Here is an 18,078-nt window from a genome sequence, read left to right as displayed (position 1 = left end):
GAAGGAGATTCATTTGAAACTTCCCTTGCAAGAGCCCTCTTGAGTTGGATACTTCCTAAAGCACTCACATGTCGTTAACTGTGTGTGCCAGAGGAAAGGCCCTCTGATGTTGAATGCCAAGGCTTGGGTTTTGCTTAGCACCTATAGAACTGTACTTTCTTCTCTGCTTTTCTACAGGGCAGGAACTGAGGCTTTATATAAGGCTGGTTGGTCATTCTGGCCTCTTTCTAAGTGAAGGATGCTTTGGGAAAGGGGACTTCTTAGCACTACTTTTGTTGCTAGAAGTCAAAATCTCAAGTCTTCAGTGGCTCAAAGTGCAACTCTTCTTCATTTGTCATCCCAACTTCTATCCCTTTTTCTCTTTTTCTTCTTGCTGTTGCACATTCCTTCCATGCCGGAACATTCCCTAACCCCTCATCGCAGTGTAGAATTGCTGAGAGTGAAGAAGGAGGTAACCAAGAGCCAGACTTGGCCCTTAGACAAACGTGAGTTTGGTCTGCCTCTGCTGCATTAGATAATATCTTAAGCAAGTGGCTTAACCACTTTGAATCTATTTTCTTATCTACGTCATGGAATTAAAAGAATTTAGATGTTACAGTTACTTCGAGAATTACATAAGCACAGTCCTAAGCACACTGCCTGGCACATAGTAAGCCCCCAGTAAATAAGTAATTGCTGCTGCTATTGTTTTCTTCCTCCTCTTCTCCTCATTAGTACCATTCCTATCTAGGACCCCAGTTGCTTTTCAAACATTTGAAAAGTATCTAGACAAATATTTATTAGTAAACAAGTGTTTCCAGTTTGCCATTTTTGCCTCTTTTTATAAGACTTATAATGTTACAGATGTAGGTTAAAATCTCTAGTACCTCTATGAACAACCGCCTCTCCCAGGACAAATACTATCTTAAAGTTTCAGCTTGCAATGATGTTTTCTGTATCCATCTGGGTTTCGAGTTTTAGTTACAAATATCAGGCAACATTTCCCATTCTTCCCCTAGTTTACTCAGAAAAAAAAAATTCACTAAAGGATAGTAGTTCATGAAATTCATGGGAGGGCCAGAGAATCATTCGAGGAGGCGGCACAGCTAGGAACAGGACTCAAGTTGCATTGCTAGCCTGGCAGAGACCTTCAGCCACACCACTAGGCACATCCTCATCCTTACACAGTCTTTCATTGGGATTTATGCCATCTTGCTCCATTTCTGCCACATTCCTCCACTCTCACCAGAAAATGGAGGTTGTGGTTCTTGTTGCCTCATGTAGCTCCTTTCTGAGTCCAAGTTTCATGCAGTGTGTCTAATTTGGGAATCTTTGGTCACATGCCTTCACTCTAGCTGCAGGAGTGTTTAGGAGAGTGATCCATGCTTCTGCCTTGGGGAGGCAGCGCTCATAGTATATTCTGGAAACATGGATTTGAAGCCAAAAATAATTAAAATCAGCTACTCTCACTGCCTGATCATCACTTTGGATTGGTGAACTATTTATATGCCTCTTCTGGCCCTTTATGTCCAGTCTTTAACCCACGTTTAAATTTCTTCCCTGTTTATGTTTCTAAGTTCATTTGTATAAGAGTTTGGTAAATGTTTACTACTTGGATAAAGACTTTACTACTTTCAGAAAAGTGTTATTTGAAAGATGAAATTCGGCCAACATCCCTAAGGTTTTTCCGACTAGTCGTTAAAAGACACGGTTGGGTTTGGATCCCAGGTGCTGTGATTCCTCACCTAGTGGGGTTGTCTCTTGGCACACTGAGCAGTATCATCAGCAGTCCCTCCTCAGTGAGACTCAAACAAAAAATAGAATGTAAGACATATGCTATTCTAAATTTTCTAGTAGCCTCTTTTTAAAAAGAAGAAAAGAGGTGAAATTGATTTTTTTAAAATCACATTTAACCCAACATATTATTTCTACATGTAGTTAATATATTATTAATGAACTCTTGTACCTTTTTTTGGTATAAAGTTTTCCAATCTGGTTGTCTTTTGCACTTGTAACACATTGTAATTTGGACAAGCCATATTTCAAGTGATTGCTAACCACATGTGACTAATGGATATTGGACCAGTGCAACCTAAGGGAAATGTGGGAGAAGAGTTGTTTCTTATTTCTTGTGGAAATAGGAAAGTAAATTTAAACATTGTTTATGAGGTGGAATTTGGAAATCGACCCAACACACAACCCAGTTAATTCTCCTTTAAATAGAATATTGGTTGTCTACGGCCATGCTACCCTGAACAATCCCAATGTCTGTTCTCGGAAGCTAAGCAGGGTTGGGCCTGGTTATTACTTGGATGGGAGACGACCTAGGAAGACCAGGTGCTGTAGGCATAAAAAATAAAAAATAAGGGATTGTAAGCTGACAAGGTCCTTGCAATCTGTGAGGTCAACGAAAGGTTGCCTCGCCTAAAAAATAGATAGATAGATAGATAGATAGATAGATAGATAGATAGATAGATAGATAGATAGAAAATTGGTTTTATACTTTAGCCAAAACAAAACAAAAAAGGACAACCACAAATGGTATTATTTAGATATGTATATTTTTAGTTTTAGTGATTGAAAGAAGATTCCTAATGGGGTAATACGTGTATTATTTCATGGTTTCTCATTAGTTGGAGTACTTAGTCCTTATGTTGTATTGAGCTCTGGATTATATAGGTTCTGCACAGACCCTGAGGAAAAAGAAATAGGTTATTCACCTGTAAACTAGTTAAAAGCCTAGACAAGTGAGGTCCAATAAAACTTCTAGACTAGTGGTTATCAAACTTTAGGGTACATTAGAATCACTTGGAAGGTTTCTTAAAACAAATGCCCTCCCTGGCCCACAAATTCTGATTGAGTAGATCTAAGGTCAATTCTGAGAATTTGCATTTCTTTTTTTTTCCAGTTTTATTGAGATATAATTGACATGTGGCACTGTATAAGTTTAAGGTGTACAGCTTAATGATTTGACATATTATGAAATGATTATGATGAATGTTTAGTTAACATTCATCGCATATATATAAAAAAGAAAAAAATATCTTCCTTGCGATGAGAACTGTTAGGATTTACTCTTAAACAGCTTTCATATATACCATACATTAATGTTAACTACAGTCATATTGTACCTTACATCCCCAGTATGTACTTATAACTGGAGGTTTGTACCTTTTGACCACTTTTATCAAATTCCTTCTCCCCTCCCTCCTGACCTCTGGTAACCACAAATCTAATCTCTTTTTTTATGAGTTTGGTTGGTTTTGTTTTTTAAATTCCATATATAAGTGAGATAATATAGTATTTGTCTTTCTCTGACATATTTTACTTAGCGTAATGCCCTCAAGGTCCATCCATGTTATCACAAACAGCAGGATTTCCTCCTTTTTTTATGGATGAATAATATTCCATTGTATATATATAAATTCCACAAGTTCTTTATCCATTCATCCATTGATGGACACTTAGAGTGATTTTGTGTCTTGGGTATTGTAAATAACGCTGCTTGGAATATGGGGTGCGGATATCTCCTCAACATAGTGTTTTCATTTCCAGAGAATCTGCATTTCTAACAGTTTCTCAAGTCAACGCTGCTTGCTGCTGATCTGTGGACCACATTCAAACATACTTCCTGAAAAACTTAATTGATAATATATACTCAGTGAAATAAAAAATCTAGGAAAGAGGTCATCAGAAAAAAAGAAACTAAACCAGCTCAGAAGTGATATCCAATCCTAGTTTGGTTGCTGTCCAAAAGACCTAGAAAGCAATGTGTCCAGGTTAAAATAGAAAGAATGCTCAAGGAGAAAATAATTAGTACTATACACATATGATCAAGAACCCAGATGTGTAGTTATTTTAAGTGCATCTCTTAACAACAACAAAGGCAGTTACAAACTCTGGAAAAGGTGGTGAGGGCAGCCGAATAAGAAAGGAACTAAAATATATTATGAATTTTGAGAGATTAATAGAAGATAAGAAACAGTGCTTTTTAAAGCAACAGAAAACCAAACTCATTTCCCTGGAAATGTCCTCTTCCCTTTTCTAGGATACTCTGGGCTTAGGAATGATCTTCCTTTTTCTATTTCTTGAGATTCAACTTAATCTAGGCTTAATTCAACCTGCTGTAAGAAAATTTAGTTTTGGTTTAGATCTGTTAGTTTCTGACCTAAGTATTATAACCTTGAAAATTGCAGCTAAACCTATTAAGAAACATAGAGTTAATAAAGTACAATACCAATTTCTGAATTCCTTTCTTAGATTTTTGCCTTTTCGTCCTTTTTTTTTGTTAAGGACTCTTTTAGGAGCTATAAATTCAAGTAAAAATTTTTTTTTACTTCGCTGAGTTTTCAAAGTATTACTATGACCATGTAGTAATTATCAGATAAAGAGTTGTTTTTATATAAATAAAAAATTTGAAGAGAGGTAACCCAAATAACATTTAATTTCTTATTGACTTAGGATACTTATGAATAAATTATAAACATATATCTGGATTTCTTATTCATTGCGTTGACATGGGTAAAGAAATGCCAGAAAGTGCTTTAACTCTTTTTTTTTTTTTTAATTAAAAAAATTTTTATCTCTCAATTAGTTGACATTTCATATTTTTATATTAGTTTCAGGTGTACAGCTTAGTGGTTAGACATTTACCTAATTTACAAAGTGATCCCCTCAATTAGTCTAGTATCCATCTGGTACTATACATAGTTATTACAATATTATTGACTATATTTCTTATGCTGTATTTTATATCCCCGTGACTATTTTGTAACTACCAGTTTGTACTTCTTAATCCCTTCACCTTTTTCACTCAGTCCCCCAAATCCCCTCCCATCTGGCAATCCTAGCTTGTTTTCTGTATCTGTGAGTATGTTTTTGTTTTGTTTGTTGGTTTATTTTTTTCTTTAGATTCCACATACCAGCGAAATCATATGGTATTTGTCTTTCTCTGCCTGAGTTATTTCACTTAGCATAGTACCCTCTAGGTCCATCCATGTCATTGCAAATGGTAAGATTTTTTATTTAAGATTATTTATTTTAAGATTCACTGGTATAAAGAAATAATACTTATAAGGAAGAAAATATTTTTGAGCACCTACTATGTACAAATAAACATTATGCTCACGCCAACTCTAAGGAAGTAGGGGTTCTCCCCCTTTTTTTAATACCTGAGGAAACTGATACTTAGAGGACTCAGCCTGAAAAGCACAGTGTCAAGTCTGTGATCTCAAGACCTATGCTCTTTACACAACCTCCTTGCTTATCTCTTTAAATTAGTAACGGCTTTATTGAAATATAATTCACTCATTTAGTGTACAATTAAGTGGTTTTTAAGTCTATTCACAGAGTTGCGCAACAGTTAATGCAATTTTAGAATATTTTCATCACCCTAAAAAAGAAACCCAGTACCCATTAAGCAGTTACTTAATGTAATTGTTTCCAAGGTTCATCTGTGTTGTAGCATGCGTGAAAATATCATTCCTTTTTATTGTTAAATAAGATTCTGTTGTATGGAAATCTCACATTTTATTTATCCATCAGTCAGTGGACATTTAGGTTACTTACACTTTTTGGCTATTATGAAAAATGCTGCTATAAATATTCATATCCAAGTTTTTGTGTGGACACAGTTTAATTTCTCTTGGGTATATACTAGGAGTGGAATTGCTGGGTCATATGGTTTGTTTTGCATGTCTTTGTATGTTTAACCTTTTGATGAACTGCCGACATTTTAAAAGAAGAGTGAAAAAATGAGCAAAAGTTCTGATATTTCCTTCGTAGGCCCCAGTCTATAGTCTTGCTTGCTGTTGGATGGGTGTATGTTGCTCTTACTGAATGAAGTGTGATGCTGGAGACTTTTGCATATGGTTTTAGGAATTGTGGCCCCCTCAGAAGCCTTGAGTATAGCAGCCCATTCTCCTCACATTATCCAGGGCCTATGCCTGAGGTTTATTCTATTCTCATTGTTGCCTGGTTAACTCACTAATGAATCTCGTCACTGCAGGTACAGGTACAGGTACAGCAGTCTCCACAGCAGGTCTCGGCTCAACAGCTCTCCCCGCAGCTCACCACTGTTCACCAGCCTGCTGAGCAGCCTATCCAGGTCCAGGTGCAAATCCAAGGCCAAGCACCACAGCCGGCAGCCCCTTCCATCCAGACCCCGTCTCTGCAGAGCCCCAGCCCCTCGCAGCTGCAGGCAGCCCAGATCCAGGTGCAGCACGTGCAGGCAGCCCAGCAGATCCAGACTGCAGAGATCCCAGAGGAGCACATCCCCCATCAGCAGATCCAGGCTCAGTTGGTGGCTGGCCAGTCTCTTACTGGGGGTCAACAGATCCAAATCCAGACCGTGGGGGCCCTTTCCCCACCACCGTCCCAGCAAGGCTCACCGCGGGAAGGGGAGCGGCGGGTTGGCACAGCCAGTGTTCTCCAGCCAGTGAAGAAGCGCAAAGTGGACATGCCCATCACTGTGTCCTATGCCATCTCAGGGCAGCCGGTGGCCACCGTGCTGGCCATTCCACAAGGCCAACAGCAGAGTTATGTATCTTTGAGGCCAGACTTACTGACAGTGGACAGTGCCCACCTGTACAGTGCTACTGGGACCATTACTAGCCCTACAGGAGAAACCTGGACCATCCCTGTTTACTCTGCCCAGCCCCGGGGGGACCCTCAGCAGCAGAGCATTACCCATATTGCCATTCCCCAGGAAGCCTACAATGCAGTTCACGTCAGTGGCTCACCCACGGCCCTGGCAGCTGTAAAGCTGGAGGATGACAAGGAGAAGATGGTGGGCACCACATCTGTAGTGAAAAACTCCCATGAAGAGGTAGTGCAGACCCTTGCAAACTCTCTCTTTCCAGCACAGTTCATGAATGGCAACATCCACATTCCAGTGGCTGTGCAGGCTGTAGCAGGCACATACCAGAATACAGCTCAGACTGTCCATATATGGGACCCTCAGCAGCAGCCGCAACAACAAACGCCGCAGGAACAGACGCCGCCACCGCCGCCGCCACCGCCACAGCAGCAGCAGCTCCAGGTTACTTGTTCAGTAAGTGAGACTTATCTGCAGGGCAGCCTGCTCCCTCAGGGGCCCAGTATAACACTGAACTTACCTGGCAACCTCTAGCACCTATGGCTTGTTTACTGCAGTGATGTTGGTCTTACAGTAACACAGCATTTAATATTTTAGTTGGGATGGGGGAGGAGGGACAGAAGCAGCAGGTGAAGTTATACAATGGGCAGGAGTGCTATCCTGGTACCTGGAGGTAAATGAAATGACCAGTAACTGATTTGGAGTTTCCCTGGGGTACTTCATTGTAATCTCTCTTTAAGAAGAGTAAAGTTCTAGGTAGAGACTAATAGGACAGCCCAAGTGTTATTCTCGTCCTAGGAGCCACTTTGTGCATCACAAATGAACTGATCTAGTGGAACTTCTGTAGTTTAGCATACAGACTGTAAACTAATCACAGTGGAGAGGCTGTGAAATTGTTCCTTCTTGTCATCTGTGGACACAGTGTAGGTAAATAAGATCTGAAATACCTCCTGGTTGGTCTATTACAAATGATCACCTTTGGGAATCTTGAACAAACCACCTATGCAGTGAGATTTCCCAAAGGTGTTTTTATGTTCCTTAAAAATAGTCAAAATAAGCCTTGGTTAATTGACTTCTGTCATGACAACTATGTTGAAAAAAATTTTTAAGCTTTTTATTTTGAAGTAATTTAGATTTACAGAAAAGTTGCAAAAACAGAACTCTGTTAAAATTTTAACTTTAAAATTGTTTGGCTCTTTTATCTTTTCTAATTGTTCATCTTCTTAAGGCTGTCTTCTTTTAAGACCGCTAGTAAACTTTCCAATTCCTTGTCTAGTAGACCTTTAGAGTGGATATAGGGCCTTTAATCTCATGAAACTGCTGCAAACAGTGTGCCTCAGAGGGCAGGGGCTCCTGGGAATGCATGTGAGGGAGCTGGCACAAACAAGGCACTATTAGACCAGGGACCACATTCAGAAACTCAGGCCATAAATGACTGATTAAACAAATGCTGACCAAGCGGTTTCATAAAGGTAATAGTATATTGTCTTAGGTGACTTTGTTAAGGAACTATTAAATATCCAGCTGTCAGGGTTAGCAGTAGAACAGGACAGATTCATTGCTTCAGGTAACTTATATAGTCCAGTTGTAGTAGTAAGAACATAAGATTTCTACATCTTCGAATTATTTATAAGGCAGCATTTTCAAGTGTGACATTGTGCGCCACACACACACAAAGACAAACTAGGAATTCAGAAATCATTCTAGGTTAAAAAGTCAGCAGAGGCATCTTTGTGGGAAAAGTAGCATACGCTCTCTAGCTTTAGCTTAGATTGACAAAAGAATGGAGCAGCATGAATACAGAGTCAGGGATGGAAAGAAGGGACATGGCCCAGGGAAACATGAGAAGGGGGCTGTGGGATTAGCATTAGTTTAGGGGCAAAGGGGTTATCTTCCTGGGATGAAGAGTGCCGTTTGATCTGATGATCTGTGATGGAAAAGTTTTCCAGAATCCTGAGTCATGATAAGAATCAAGTGCTGGTGTGTAGAATTGATTGCATGTAGTAGTAGAGACCAGCCAGGAGACTTGTAATAGGGCTCTATGCTCAGTTTTGCTCAGAGGGATGGAGCTCTTCAGGCCTCTCTTCTCAGCTCTCTTGGGCCCGATGGTCCAATTTGCAGGTCAGGCCTCTTGGTGCTCATCGGTCTCTCTCTATTTTTTACATTTGGGCCCTTCAGCAGGAGAGCATCTTTTCTGGAGTTCATTTTAGTGGGCCCATGTTCTTCAGTGTATGTCTGTCTCCTTTGGGAAAGTCTTATAGGGACTTAATATCCAGTATTATTACCAGAAGAAGAAAAATTGGGAAGAATACCCATCACATAGGAAAGATGAGTTTATCCATTTACACTGCAAACATCTTCTCCCCTCCTTACCAGATCTGTGCTAGGGAACAGAGATGAATAAGACATTCTCTGCCCTTGGAGCACTCACAGCCTAGGGGGAAGGTAATTGTGTTGTGATATAACTTGAACCCTAAGTGTTGTGCTCTTTCACCTGGCATACTCTTTATGAAAGCTCTCACCTGTCTTTAAAACCTAATTTATGACAAAACCTCCATTCCTTACTACATCCATCTCCATCTATTGCCCCATTTCTCCACTCTATTTTATTCCGGAGTTCTCAAAAGCTTTATCTGCACAAGCTGACTCTATTTGCTAACCAGTTGTCAACTCACGACTGAGTCCGCTCTTATCAAGGTCAACAGTGACCTCCCTGTGGCCAGATCCAATAGCACATCTTGTTTTTTATCTCACAGCAACACATGACACAGAGACCATACCTGCCTTCTTGAAACTGTCCTCTGGGCCTTCATATTATACACTCCTGGTTTTTCTTCTACTCCACTGATTCTTTTTCCTTCTCAGGAGACTCCTTATTTCTCTCTGAACCATACATATTGATGTTCCTCAGAGCTCAGTACTAGCCCTCTTTTCTCCCTTAAATTTCTGTCCTTTGCCATGGTTTTCAGCGTCCTCTAGATGGCCATTGCTGCTGCTGAAGATAATAAATCACTTACACTGTCTTGCCAGTCCTGTTCTCAGTGTTAAATATTTTAATTCATTTAATTCTCATACCAACCTTATGAGTTATGTATTACTATCTCCATTTTACAAATGAAGAAACTGAGGCACAAAGAGATTAAACAACAAGGCCAAAGCCACTGTTAGTAAGTAGCAGGTTGAGATTCTACCTTGGACAGGCTGGCTCTGCAGCCCATCTTAACCCCTGTGCTGCATTGACACACAAATATTAATCTCTAAATCAGGCCTTTCCCCTTGAAACCCTTCCCACACATTTAGCAGCCAACTTATTTACTTGGATTTATTGATGATATCTCGGCTCTTCATTAGCTTCACCTCTACCACTATCAAAAACTTCCCTGTCTCAGAAAGTGAAAGCATCAGCTACCCGTTTGTTTAAGCCAAAAACCTGGGAGTCATCTTTGAGTCTGCCTTTCCTTACTCCTCACATCCAGTTTATTAAAAAGTGACATTGGTTCTACTACTAGATTTCTCAGAATCTCTTAAATCTCCACTGCCACTATCGTAGTCCAGGCCATTAGCACCTGCTTCCACTTTTGTTCTTCATTCCATTCTCCATAGACCAGCAAGAATAATTTTCTTAAAATGTAAGATGATGTCATTTCCCAGCTGAAAACTCTCCAAGGGCTCCATTGTAAATAGGAAAAAACTTTATACCACGGTGTATAAGACCCTACTTACATCAGTGGTTTTTAACCACTGATAGATATTTGTGACATGTGTGGAAGAGCTTTAGATGTCTAGATGCTTGGGAATATTACATTTGGTGGGTGGAAACTCAGAGTGGAGAAGGCCTGGCTGAAAGGTGAGTAGAGAAGCACTGCCCCACATGCTCTGGCTGCCAACCACTCACCCAGTCAGCTTCTAGATTTCCAGCTTTGGTGTTATCATCGAACAAGGTAGGGAGGCAACTCTGAGGAGAATAGTTCTGGATAGGGAAAGGGATACATTCTCTTCATATATGTCATTTGAGGTGGCTGTGAGATGTTCAGTTGGAGATACACAGTACTCACTGGGTATATTAAGGAAAGATCTAGTTAACATAGGTGGAGGCTTACAGTTAGCAGTCATTTCCACAAACATGAAAATCCAAACTGGGAAAATGGGTGAGACTCAACAAGGTTAGTGATGGTTGAGTGTGTCTAGAGCGGAGCGCCAGGCTGACGAACATTTAAGGGCCCAGCACTAATGTTGCTTTATCTCCTTGTTTAATAACATACATTGTAAAAGCTAGTAGGATAGTCATTATTTTTATTGTTTGATAAGCAAATTTATATAATGAATAAATTATTTTGCTTTTATAATTTGAACAATTTGACATTCCTCAGCCCTGGACTGGAGAATTGCTCAAGGAAATTTGTTCAGAATTTTGACAGGTGTGTGAGACCTAAGAACCTGTGCTTGGTATCTTTGTCAGTGTCTGTCCCACCCTGTAGGGATTGTGATTCAGACTCGGGGACATCTTCTGTCGCTTTGTCTGCATGACTTGGCTGTGAGACCGTTGAGGATTGGAACCACTCTTCCTTTTGGAATCAGGAAGCTAGAGCAGTGCCTTCTGTCTTCAGAAAATGTTCTTACAAGCCAGAGCTATATTATTGAGAAAGAACGTGGAAAAAAGCAGAACCTTCTATCTAGTTAGAAAGGCACACAGAGCCACAAGTCTTACTTTCTCATTTTACAATGGCAGGGAGAGAGACATGACTTCTTTGTTGTACTTTTGTTTCTCTAAACGATGATTCTCAACCATGGTTGGACATTAAAATCACTTTGGGAGCTTTAAAAAATACTAATAACAGCAGGGCCCCCCACCTTAGACAAATTAATCAGAATCTCTAGGGGTTAAGGTTCAGGTATATGAGTATTTTTTAAAAGCAGTCCAGATGATTTTAAGGTATAACCAAGTTTAATAGTCACTGCTCTGGACACTTTGTAACTCAAAGTATAGTCTGCAGACCAGTTTCCTCACTTGGAAGCTTGTTAGAAATGAAGAATCTCAGGTCTTGTTAGAGACCTTTTGAATCAGAAACTGTACTTTAGTAAAATCTCCAAATGATTTGTTTGCTCATTATAGTTTGATGAGCAATGCTTTGGGCCAGTAATTCTAAGCAGTGACTAAACATTAGCATTAGAATTGTCTTTTTACATGGGAAGGTTTTAAAAAGAGATTCTGGTGTAAAGTGCAGGTATCGGTGTTTTAAATCAGAAATTCAAAAGTATAACAGGGCTGAGAATCACTGTTCTAGGCCTTGCTATCCCTGGGATAAGGAGTAGAATTTCAAAGTTTCTTGAAAGGATGGCAGGGAGAAGAGATTTTTTTTAATCATTATTAAAAGAAATAGAACATTTTTCTGGCAGTTTTGCCAAAGGGCCTGATGCAAAACAGTATTGACACTTTTTAATGGTTTCTCTCTCATAGGCTCAAACTGTCCAGGTTGCTGAAGTTGAACCACAGTCACAGCCACAGCCTTCCCCAGAACTTCTGCTTCCAAATTCTCTGAAGCCAGAAGAAGGGCTTGAAGTATGGAAAAACTGGGCCCAGACCAAGAATGCTGAGCTAGAGAAGGATGCTCAAAACAGGCTGGCACCCATTGGGAGTGAGTGTTTGGGAAGGAGAGGGTGGACTCTGTCTAAAATGCGGTGGCACTGAAGCAGCAGAACAGAATGGCAGGAAAGTGATGTCCCTTGGCTCTGGGGACTAGGGAGCTTCATCTGAAGTAGTATGCTGAATTCAAGATGAGCAACAAGCAGGCCTGACCAGCTGCAAATGAGCAGGATTTGTGGGATTTGCCCAAGACCAGGCATTTTTGTACACATGGATTTCTGGAGTCAACCTAGATCTGGGCAGAGCAACTTTTGGGAGGAGATGGGAACCAGTGAGTGTGCTCAGGTCATTCTTCCTTAGCATTATGTTTTTCTCATATTATAGAGCTTGGATTTTGTTGTGGGTTTTTGCTTTTTGTTTTGGGGGTTGTTTGTTCGATGCTTTCATGTGGCTCTAATAAATATTTTCAGGATGTGTGAGGTGGAGAGGATTGTGGAAAGGAAACTCTTGGCGTAATAGGGCGTACAGGGGTATTGCCCTAGTAGGCCAATTCTGATCATAGATACAAGTGACCATTTCCATCCCAGCACCCTCATGGGCAATATCTGCTCTGAGCCTTCCTTTTAGGGATAGGAGTGACCAATAAAGAGATGACTGTTGCCAGGTCCCTCATTCACCTTTGGGGCTTGTGTTGTAGGGCGCCAACTTCTGCGATTCCAAGAAGATCTCATCTCTTCTGCTGTGGCCGAGTTAAACTATGGGCTCTGTCTAATGACCCGGGAAGCTCGAAATGGAGAAGGTGAACCCTATGACCCAGATGTACTCTACTATATTTTCCTGTGCATTCAGAAGGTAGGAAACAGAACTTTACAGGAACATGTTTGAGCTGTATTCCCATTGGTTATTTGCCGTTTAGTCAAATTAGTAAAATGACAAGCAAGGGGTTATGTATATAATAGGGACCTTCTCTATCAGTCATGTAATGAGCTTTTAGGTATACTTTTTTATAATTGTAAAAGACCTACATGTTCATTTTAGAAAATAAAACCATTAATGATCCCACCATCTAGAGAAACTTTTGTTAAAATATTTGGCATATTAAAAAGAAGAAATGAACAAAGAAAGAAAGAAAGAAAAACACAAAAAAAATTTGGTAAATTTGTTACCTTAGAGCCTTTTTTTTTTTTAAGTCATGAGGTACTTTATATAACACTCTTTGTTAAACATGGTTTGCATATAAGCAGTTTATCCAAAACAAACTCTGGTGCTAACATAGTTTGTCTTATTCTCTGCATTAACACAAAATAATTATTTGAAGGAGACTAGTTAGAATATACAACTGTAGTTAGGTTTTTAGGACATCTAAGGTGAAGCATAACAGAAATTCATTTTAGACTGGCAGTTTAGGGGAACTGAGGTGGATTTCTTGGTGTTTGAATGCTCTTGTGGAAAAGCCCATAGTATGACGGGAAAAAAACTCTTGCTGGTTGGCACTTACCCTGTTGCCTGGACCTGAGAAAAATCTGCCTCCCAGTTTATTCTTCTTTCTTCCCAGTCACTCAGGGCACTGGGTGAATTGCTTTACATGTTGTCTCATTCCATGGTCTCCCCAGTCCCAGAAGGCAGGCACAGTCATCTCCATTTACAGACAAAAAAACTGATTCCCGAAAGTTATAAGACTTGCACTAGTTCATTTACACCACAGCTAGTAAGAGGCTGGCCCATGTTTTTTTTTTTGCTATCACAGGACAATGCCTCGCCTGGGTGTAATAGCATATACAAAATCTGCCCCATTGACTTAAATTAAATGTTGTGCAGGTCGGTTCACATGATTTGAAATGTACTGTGGAAAGTGTCACATGCTGGACAGTTTTGACCTGGTGTGTTATATATTAAGGGGAGACTGGATAAGGATAGGTGATGGTACTGGAAGAGAAATGTTTATTTCCCCTGAAAGCCTCACTCAGGAGATTAACAGCAATTTTGTTGTTTTTCTTTTAGTATCTTTTTGAAAATGGACGAGTTGATGACATTTTCTCCGATCTTTATTACGTTCGATTTACGGAGTGGCTACATGAAGTTCTGAAGGACATTCAGCCCCGAGTCACTCCACTTGGTAAGAGTCTTCCTAGTCCTTGGATGTCTTTCCCACCTAGGTTTAAAGAGCGTCGGCTGTTTGTGTGGCTTGCTGTGATACAGCATGTGAGTGAGGATGCTATAAATCCCAGGTACCAGCATCGACTGTGCTGCTTACCCTGATATGGAAGGGGCACTGCTTACCAGACACAGGACCCAGCTGGTCCCAGTGTGACAAGGACATGGGGCATACAAAGTGTTGGGTAGTTATTCTTTTATTTAAAATTTATTGATTAAAATTAGAATCATTGCAAAAATTAAGAATTATGAACTGTTTTATCTAGGTTACTCATGTTACATATAGGAGATTTTTTTATGTTTGAACATATGTTCTACATATATAGAACATAATTTTTGCTTTACCCATAGGGAACTTCCTGGGGAGCATGTTGTGTTGGAAAGAACATGAGTTTTGCAGTAGAATGTCTGAGGTGTTTATTTTTTAAATAAACTTTATTTTTGAGAGCAGTTTTAGATTTACAGAAAAATTGAGTAGAGATACAGACTTCCCGTATACTCCTTCACACGGCGTTTGCCCTGTTATTACCTTGTATCAATGTGGCGTATTTGTTAATTAATGAACCAGTATTGAAACATTATTATTAATTAAAGCCTATAGTTTACATTAGGGTTCACTCTTTGTGTTGTACATTATGTGGGTCTTGACAAATGTATAATGACATGTACCTAGAATTACAGTATAATACAGAAACTTCACTGCCCTAAAAATCCCCTATGTTCTACCTAGTCATTACTCCTTCCCTCCCCCTGAATCCTTGGCAACCACAGGTCTTATTACTGTGTCATTCTGCCTTTTCCAGAATTTCATATAGTTGTAATAATTTAGTATGTAGCCTTTTCAGATTGGTTTCTTTCACTTAGCAATATGCATTTAATGTTCCTGAGTGTCTTTTTTGTAGCTTGATAGATAGCTCATTTCTTTTTATTGCTGAATAATATTTCATTGTTTGGATGTACTACAGTTTGTTTATCCATTCACCTATTGAAGAACTTCAAGTTTTGGCAATTATGAATAAAGCTGCTGTAAATGTTGTGTTCAGGTTTTGGTGAAAGAATAGGCAGATAGATGAACTGAACAGAATAGAAAGTCCAGAAATAAAGCCACAAAAATATAATCAACTTAACCTTTGACAAAGGAGCAAGGGCAGTTCAATAAAGGATAGTCTTTTCAACAAATGGTACTGGAACAGCAGGACATCCACCTTCAAAAACATGAATCTAGACATATACTTTACACCCTTCACAAAACTAACACAAAATGGATTGTAAACCTAAATGTAAAACGCAAAACTATAAAATTATAAAACTAGGAGATAACATAGGAGAAAATCTAGGTGACCTTGGGCTTCGTGATGACTTTTTATATACAACACCAAAAGCACTGTGATCCATGAAAGAAAAAACTGATAAGTCGAACTTCATTAAAAACATCTGTTCTGTGAAAGACACTTTTAAGAGAATGAAAAAAAAAAAGCTACAAACTGGGAGAAAAATCTTTGCAAAACACATATCTTTTAAAGGACTGGTATCCAAAATATTCAAAAAACTCTTAACATCCAACAATAAGAAAACAACCTGATTAACAAATGGGCAAAAGAGTTGAACAGGTGCCTCACTAAAGAAGATACACAGGTGGTAGATTAGTATATGAAAAGATGTTTATCGTATGTCATCAGGAAATTGCAAATTAAAATAATAATGAAATAACCACTATACAGCTATTAGAATGGCTAAAATACCAAACACTGGCGGCACCAAATGTTAGATAAGAAGCAACAGTTACTCTGATTCATTGCTCTTGGGAATGCAAAGTAGCGCAGTCACTTTGGAAGATAATTTGATATTGTTTTACAAAAGTAAACATTTTCTTACCTTATGGTCCAGTAATCACACTCCTTGGTATTTACCCAAATGAGTTGAAAACAGTCTAGTTAACTTCCATCAGCACACATAGTTACATGCTTAACCTTTTAGAAAAATTATTGGTTCAACAAATTTTTTTGAGTGCCTCTTGTATGCCAGACAGTATTTCAGATGTAGATAATGTAGTAGTGAACGAAATGAGTTTACAGTCTAATAGGGGGAAACAACAGTGTCTAAATAACTAAATTAATTTATGTTTAAGTAAGTACTTTGAAGAACAAAGCGTGGGGGAATGGAAGATGTTGAGGGCATTAGGAGCGTGGTCGTTCTTAGTGACTGTCATTAGATCAGAGACCTGAGTGAGTGACTCACACTTCATGGTTTGCAAATTTCCAAGCCAAGTGTGGCTATGCAGAGTTTGCTGTTTTAAACTTTTTTATTATGGAATTTCAAGAACATAAAAGTAAACAAAATGGATGAATGACATTTCTATGTACCTAGTGTTTATGGCAAATCTCATTTCATATATACATCACCCACCCCCCCCATATTGTTTTGAAATAAATCCCAAACACTTCATAAATATTTTAATATGTATTCTTAACATACCACAATGCTATTAGACTTTTTTTTTTTTTTTAAGTCTAATAGCATTGTGGTATGTTAAGTTTCGGATAGTTTCATAATATCAAAATCTCTGTTTCGATTTCTGTCTCATAAATGTCATAATTTTGTTTATCTGAGTCATGGTGCAAATAAGGTCCACACGTTGAAATTGCTGGTATACCTTTTAATGTTTAGCTTTAATCTTTAATTTCCCCCTTTATTTTTTTTCTGGCAACTTATTTATGGAAGAAACTAGCCTTTTAAAGTGTCACGGAGTCTACTTTTTGCTGAATACATCCTCATGGTGTAGTTTGTTATATTATTCTTTTCCTGTATTTACAGTTAATTGGTAGATGCATATAAAGATTGATCAGGTTTTGTTTTTTTGTGTGTGTGTGTTTTCTTTTTGGCAGAGTTACATCATAGATGGGTTATTTATTTCCATCAGATACCCATAATGTCTAAATCCATAAATTTATTATTTGTAAATGGTGGTATTCTAATGTTATTACTTCCTCATTATTAGCTGAAAAACAAAGAAACTTTCCCTTGTCAACCTTTTGAATTCCTAGCAGAATAGATTATACGGAAGAGGAAAGATATAAGGGCTGTTTTTTTGTTTAGCAGTTTTCACAGGAATTAGTTGGTTCACCATCTTTCCCCAGTGATAACCAATTAGCTGGGTGGTTTTTTGTTTGTTTTTAAGAGTCATTGTGAACTAATGAATGTAAATGTATTTAATATCATTCAGTCTTTTGCAGTTATCTTTACTGATGCTCAGATTGTCCCATCTTCGGCCATTTGGAGCTTCTTTAAATTGGCCCATAAATTCTTTTGACACACCCTTCTTCCTTGATTTCTGGTTTGCCAAAATGTTCCAGGCTTATCTTGGACTTTCCTGTCCCAGGTTGGAAGCAATCCGTTCTCCATGGAGCCTGGTTCTTTTAGTGGTAAATGGTATTTCAGTACCAAAGTCTAGATGCTAGGCATGCTCATTGCTCCTGTGTTGATCATTGTTTCTGGGCTTTTCAGTAGGCAGAACCAAAAATATAAACAAAATAGATTATTCTGATGCTTGTAGTTCAGAATCAGAACTACAAGGCTTTTATGTAATGTCTATCTGTATCTCCCTTCTACAATGCGAGGAGTCTTGGTTTTTAGGTATTGAAGTTCACTTTAAGTTGTTGAGGAGTCTTGGTTTTTAGGTATTGAAGTTCACTTTAAGTTGTTAAGAAGCAGTCAAAGCTAGGGAAGTGACACCAGGTAGAAGAGTGAACCCAGAAAAAATAGGGCA

General features: G+C 38.8%; 1 protein-coding gene across 6 annotated transcripts in view; it reads left to right on the top strand.

Annotated features, from left to right (window-relative positions):
• QRICH1 (glutamine rich 1) overlaps window positions 1-18,078 on the top strand; it is a 35,155-nt gene that overhangs the window by 12,641 nt on the left and 4,436 nt on the right. For all 6 annotated transcript variants that reach the window (XM_011375394.2, XM_011375395.2, XM_023520550.1 and 3 more), the window contains 4 exons: window positions 5,987-7,030; window positions 12,033-12,210; window positions 12,856-13,010; window positions 14,160-14,274. In XM_011375394.2, the coding sequence (XP_011373696.1) occupies window positions 5,987-7,030; window positions 12,033-12,210; window positions 12,856-13,010; window positions 14,160-14,274 (1,492 nt within the window). The remainder of the gene's footprint in view (window positions 1-5,986; window positions 7,031-12,032; window positions 12,211-12,855; window positions 13,011-14,159; window positions 14,275-18,078) is intronic.

Source organism: Pteropus vampyrus, unplaced genomic scaffold, assembly GCF_000151845.1.
Source record: "Pteropus vampyrus isolate Shadow unplaced genomic scaffold, Pvam_2.0 Scaffold271, whole genome shotgun sequence".
NCBI lineage: Eukaryota > Metazoa > Chordata > Mammalia > Chiroptera > Pteropodidae > Pteropus > Pteropus vampyrus.
This window is presented reverse-complemented; position numbering and strand designations above follow the sequence as displayed.